Genomic DNA, 6,344 nt, shown 5'->3' with positions numbered 1-6,344 from the left:
TTGGCTTCTCTCCAGGTTTCATCTGCTGTTGCCTCTCCTAAGTACTTCAGAGGGTCCTTCAGATGACAGTAATCCCAGGGAAGCCTTGGAGGCTTTGCTTTAAGACTTGTGTTTGACTTTGACTTTTCCTGCTATCCCACTGGAGTTTGTTCATTACTGGTGCTGGTGGTTCCAATGCGGATGGCCTGGTTCTGGCAAAAGATCCCTGTGTGTGAAAGCTGCAGTGCAGTAACATCTGCACTGTGACCATTTCTCTCTAATTCGGAAGCATGTAGTGTTTGAATTGTACAGTTGCTATGTACAGTTTTCATACAGCACAATGGGTGTTCTTTCTTACTGTAGCTTGGCCATCCTGGGGAGAGGAATAGGCCTGTTGAAAGATGAGTTTCTCTTCTGGATTAATAATGAAGGCAAAGCATTTGACATACAGGCTGGTCAGCATCTTTTAGTGTAGTTGGTACAAGAGTAATTCTTTTTTTTTTTCCTCCTTGTCTTCCTAGTATCCTGAAATGTGGGAAAATTGGAGATCTCTAAGCTCCCATACGAAAACATACATGAGTATGGTTATTTTATAAGTAGGGCTCTGTTACGCTGGTGGCTTTTTGCAATCAGTGTAAACTTGTTTTTTTTTATAACTTGTAGGTTTTTTGGGATTTTTTTAAACAAGTTGTTTATAACCTTCAGTTTAGAACATCTTTAGAGCAGTAAAATATTAATTTGATGTTGTTAGAAAAATGTAAATTAGTATCATAGAATCTTAAGATCTGATGTGTCCTAAAAATCTCAGCTTCGTCTTTCGCCTTGTGTAGGCTATTCTGGTGGTAGTGGTAGGCAGTTTAAATTTCATCAATTCAAGTTGCTTAAAGCTTATTTTACATTTGCATTTGAGTGGGTCAGTCTTCTAGCTCATGTGTGTCTGTTGTCCAGGTCTGACTAGAGGATCATTATTTAATCACTGACATGGGTTGGACTCCTGTTGTATTATAAGGTCAATGATATGTACTGATAGCTGGAGCGTTAAAATTTCCATAGCTAAACTGCTATACAGCACCAGGCTATTGCCACAATGAAAAAAGAAGTAAAATCTCTGATTTCTTGCAGGTTACTTACATTGTGCTTATGGTAGAATCAGCACATCTCATTTTTAGTAGCTTGTTTTGGTTGGTCTTTAAGTTAGGTGCGATAACACTAGGATGATACAGTTTTAACTGACATTTTAGACATGCTTTTTTATTAAAAATACAGCATAGCAACTGTTTTTGTAATATCTCTAGGATTTTCTTAAGCATTACTGTAGCCCACAGAAGCCAGTAATTTGTGGCTTGAATCAAGTATATTTCCAGGGATATCAGATTTAAAAGAAAGAGTGGTCTTGCGGACCTTTGTACTTGGGAATATTCAGTTTATTACACTGCCCTTTTCATGCTCTTCAGTTTGTAACTGTAGTTTATACAGCAAGATTAGGTTAGTGCTGTCACTTCAAATGACTTAATGTTCATCTTAACTTGGAAGTATTTTTATTTTCTGAAATGTAGCCTAAACTATACAAGTCCGTTATTGAAGATGTGATTGAAGGTGTGCGGGAACTCTTTGCTGAAGAGGGATTAGAGGAACAGGTTCTCCAAGAGTTGAAGCAGGTTTGTTGGGTTCCCCAGCGTTAATAGAAGTTGTGTATTTTATTTTTTTTTCTCTTTTGGGATGATGTACCTGTCCATTTTTTTGCCCTCTAAAACATGCATATTTTGCCCTAACTTAAAGTTACGAACATCCTATGAACAATGTGTTGGGCTGCTAGAAGAATTCAGTGGCAATTATCACCATGTTTATTGGATAGAATCAGTCAATTCAATCTTGGAAAAAAACAGGAATATGTGATGATCATTTTAGCTGTGGTTTGTTTTTAAAGCTGATGTCTGTCGACCCTAATAATAATCTTCCTGCAGCGTTGGGAAACCAAGGTGATACAGTCTAAAGCAACAGAAGGCTTTTTCAAGAATTCTCATTCTCAACGCTTTACCCTGCAGTTGCCACAGAATCTTCACCGTGTTCTGCAGGCTTCAACAGGTCAGATGTTGATTACAATAGATGCAGTTTAAGAATCGGTGATTCAGGAATCTTTTTTGAAGACTTGAAGGTTCTGGAATAATCTTGATTTGTGATGCTTACGTATCCCCATGTAGCATGATGGGGAGCGGTAATTATTTGAAAGCAGAATTTGACCAATAAAGAACAAATTAAACTCTGATAAACTAATGCAGTTCTGTCTACATGCTCGTAATCTGCTGTTTATTTCCAGTAGAAAAATTTGAAGAGAGTTCTAGCCACTTTGTCTGCAATCCAGAATTGTAACCCTTCAATTGCAAATGTACCAGTAGGGTTAAGCTTTCACTTCCCCCTTTCATGTATGCAGAGGTTTTATGGCATGTTTGTGCCATGTGGCACTGCTGTTGTGTTGGAGTTTAGTCATGTTCTGCATTTGTTAAATTGTAATCCTTTGCTTGAACAGGAGACTGTAAGTGGTTTTTATTTGTTTTTCAGTTAGTTTTCCTATAAGCAGCATTCCTCTTGCAGAGAAGTACTTGACTTCCACACAGGCTCTGACATCAGGGCCTATTAGTCTCAATTAAGTCCAGCTGACCACTTTGATAATGTTGTGATAGATTGTAATGCTTAGCTGAGACTTCTCCCAGTGAGAGGCTATTAGCTTCTCTCCCCATAAAAGGACAAATAAACATAGAATCATGAGATGATTTAATTAAAACCTGTGTTGTAGTGCACTTCAGGGTTAGGCAGGGACTCTTCATCTGGATTTTTTGACAATCTTTATGGTTGAATGGACTGGCTTTGGAGACATGCTTTTGTTTATTCTGTATGGTTAAAGGGAATACACTTTTGAGTTTGTTTGCTATTGGATGCTTTAATTTAATGAGCTTTACTTCGTTACGCCTACTTTTTGGAAGGGCAGTACTAAGACAAAACAATCTGTTGAAGCCAGTGAACTTTTTCAGTGAACTTTTTATTTGCTGTTTTGTTTTGGTTTTGGTTTGGTTTTTTTTGGTTTGTTTTTTTTTTTTAAAGGAATTTGAATTGTTTTATGGCTAGAGATTTTCACAGTAGTTAGGATTACCTCAGTTGTTTGCTTCTTGGAGACTGGGAAAGTTTTTCCTTCGGTTTATCTTCATTGAAGTCAGTATTGAGAGCTTTTGAAAATCGCACCCTACTGTTGCTGCTGTTAGCACCACTGGATTTGCTCTGGTGCAGAAAAATACTCGCACAATTTCCCTTTGTTGACAAGGTGATACATTTTACATGCATATTCTTGGTCATGTTAACATGGTAGTATTGCACGTCTATGCTTGTAATTGATGGCATGTAGAAATGGCGTGCTAAATTTTTACAGTGCAGCTTGAACAGATCAAATAGTTAAATATAAATATTTTTAAAACAAAAAAAACAATCTCCAAGACCAGCTTTTAGCAAAATGTAAGTTCTGTAAATTCAGGGTATAACCTGTCCCAGTCCCAAGTACAGTATAAGCTTGAAGCAACATAAAGGGAGGTATATTCAAGAGCTTACCTAGATGTGCTTACTTGTTTATTAATCTAATGAGTGTAACTGAAATCAGATTGCTTTAGTTTCAGCAGTGCTTGCCGTAAATTATGGAAAGATCAACTGTGTCTGAGAAATTAACATTTTTGTATTATTTTTTGGTTTTATAGCTTCTTTTGTGATCCCAACTGCAAGAGGTTTTCAGCATTTTACAGCAGTAGACCCGGTACGTAGCTGTAGTGATGTTTTCTTTCAATTTTGATTATTCTGAATTCTAAATGATTGTCAGTTGTTAATAGGCTTAAGGGGATGCAAACATTAAATATTTTCCATGTATAGATCTTTAGGACAGCATTTAAGGACTGAAAAAGTAGTATTTCTCATGATTTCACCTCTCCAATATGGTATAGTAGGCAAGGGAGCAGGGGTCCTGCTAAGAGAAAATCAACAGCTAAAGAAACTCCTTGTTGTTACTTCTGGTCCTTTTAGTTACTTATTTTTTGTGAAAACCATGCAAAAATTAAGAGTCTGCAGAGAGAGAGCTGTAACTTTGCTGCTTCTGCTTGAGCAGTGAAAAAGGATGGGGAAATCTACCAGTTTCTTTTGCACGCTGTGCAGCCAGAAGTGTGTTGGAAGACATGGCTGTGCGTATTTAGCCCATGGGATGGAAGCGTAGTAGTGGAATGGAAATGCACATCTACAGATCCTTCTTTTTCTTTAATCACTTTGTGTTAAAATAATTCATGGTTGGGAAATCCTAGCACTTGTGAAGCTGTGAGCAGCATTATCTGTGAGATACAGAAATCATCCAGAAGACAATGAGTGTTTTCAGAGTTGACAGGTTCTAAACTTTGGGCATGGCAAAATTTATTTGGGGAGGGTCTGTTAATTGTTAGAGCTTGATGAACTTACCAAGTGCCTCCTGAGCCTCAAGCTAACTAGTTTGCCAAGCTGAAATGTAATACAGAGAAGATGTTTGTGTAATATGCAAGTTTCCTGATTTAAACGCTGGATTTCTCCAGAACAGCTAGTTTGAAAGGGAGACATATATCCAACTCTACCTTCCATGAGAAAAAGCAAATGTGGAGTGACTTCACAGGCATAGGCAAGGAGCCTGTGCTGTGTGAAGTGATGCATAAGCTTAGGATAAAGTGGCTCTGAGTGGAAAAAATACTTTCTGGATGGTGTGTACATTGAAGGGGTACAGGGAAGTGTTCTGTTAAGAAAAAGGAAATGTGATAACTGGAAACCAGGAAATACTTAGGGAAGTTATTATCCTATCAATATAGAATGCTCTTTAGCTGTCTAAACTTCAAAAGTCTGAAGCAACTCTTCAGTAAAGATGATCACAAAATGCCCTCATTGATGTTTCATCTGGTTATGTTATGTGTGACATCTAGGGCCCTGGGAGATAAAAGTATGCACTATTTCTTAATAAAGCTCTTGTGTATCTAGGGTGCTTCACGAGCAGGTGCAACTCTTACTCACCCTTCAGGTATTGCTTATCCTGTACATGTACCAGCTGGAGTGATGCTACAGACAGCATCTGGTAAGATTAAAGAGGAGATGTAAAATGTTACAGCATGTTGACTGTATGTGGGTATTGAAAGATGGTCCTGAGTACAGTAGATAAAGCAAATGGGAAGTTAAAGTATAAGTGGGTAGAGCCATTTATCCTCCACTTCTTTTGTCATTTGTGTTTATAATTGCTGCATAGGGGAAGTAATAATGTTGATTAATTAGTGTCTCAGTTATGCACACTTGCAGGTTAGTTAACATGGACTGCCAGGTTATTTTGTTTTACAACTGCTTGCAAATATGTTCCTTTGTCAGTCTGGGCACAGGTATCTCCTTTTATATGAGGGACAATCTTCTCTTCTGGTGCTTCAGAATCAAACTGATTTCTTATTCAAATAGAATTCAGCCATTCATTAACGTTTTTGCTTACGCTTTTATTGATAAAACTGTCTGTAGTGCTTGTACAAAAATGTGCTTGTACTGCTTAGGGTGTGATGAGTGGAAGGCTTATTTCTGTCATAGATTGACTCTTCTCTCCAACAGCTGTTCTTTGATGAGAACTTGTGTCACCAGATATCTATTTCAGGTATAATTACTAAGGTTTTGAGACCTGTAGGCTGATATGAGCGACTGTGTGTAAGCATGTGTGTGGGAAAAAGAATAATTAAACGAAATTGAGAACTTAGTTCTGGCATCTTAATTCTAGCACTGATAATAATAACTCTAAGGATTAAGTTTGGGGGAAAGTACTGCTTTGTAGGCATCCTGTTTCTCACGATTTGCCTTCATGTTTGCTATTGGTAATTAGTGGTAACAGGACAGTGACCTGGATGAACTTGTAGTTTAACCTGCTGAAGCACTTTGTAACTCTTCTCTTTGTAGGGCACCTTTATAAGGTAAATGTGCCTGTTGTGGTCACGCAGACCCCAGGAGATGTGAGTATTCTCCATCATCCTGTTCAGCAGATGTATCAGCCCATTGGGCAACCTTCAGTTCTGCAAGCCAACATTGCCAGTGTTGCGCAGGTGAACGCATCTTCTGCTGAACTATTGCAGCCCCAGGACACTGCAGTCCAACACCCCAGGGTATTTCAACCAAATGTTATGGAAAAAAATAACCTGGAGAACTCTGCCAACACATCCTTGGTCCAGCAGCACTCTGTGAGTCAGCAGCAACTTGCAACTAATGTAACATTAAATCAGTGTGCAGACTCAACAGAAAGATCCCAGCAGGGAAGTCTTCACACAGCTGTGTTTACTCCAGAATCCTCCAAAGGG

The 6,344-nt window shown here is 38.4% G+C and overlaps 1 protein-coding gene across 1 annotated transcript in view; it reads left to right on the top strand.

Moving 5' to 3' along the window:
* Positions 1-1,535: 1,535 nt before the first annotated feature.
* GTF2A1L (general transcription factor IIA, 1-like) overlaps positions 1,536-6,344 on the top strand; it is a gene marked incomplete at its 5' end in the record, with an annotated part of 9,667 nt that continues 4,858 nt past the window's right edge. Inside the window, 5 exons of the mRNA XM_010010714.1 lie at positions 1,536-1,637; positions 1,944-2,064; positions 3,720-3,775; positions 5,005-5,098; positions 5,950-6,344. The exon at positions 5,950-6,344 is cut by the window's right edge and continues 216 nt beyond it. Coding sequence (XP_010009016.1) covers positions 1,536-1,637; positions 1,944-2,064; positions 3,720-3,775; positions 5,005-5,098; positions 5,950-6,344 — 768 coding nt within the window. The remainder of the gene's footprint in view (positions 1,638-1,943; positions 2,065-3,719; positions 3,776-5,004; positions 5,099-5,949) is intronic.

The sequence above is a fragment of the Nestor notabilis genome, unplaced genomic scaffold, assembly GCF_000696875.1.
Source record: "Nestor notabilis isolate BGI_N333 unplaced genomic scaffold, ASM69687v1 scaffold8293, whole genome shotgun sequence".
In the NCBI taxonomy this organism is placed as follows: Eukaryota; Metazoa; Chordata; class Aves; order Psittaciformes; family Psittacidae; genus Nestor; species Nestor notabilis.
Note: the sequence above shows the minus strand (reverse complement) of the source record. Positions and strands in the feature narration are given on the sequence as shown.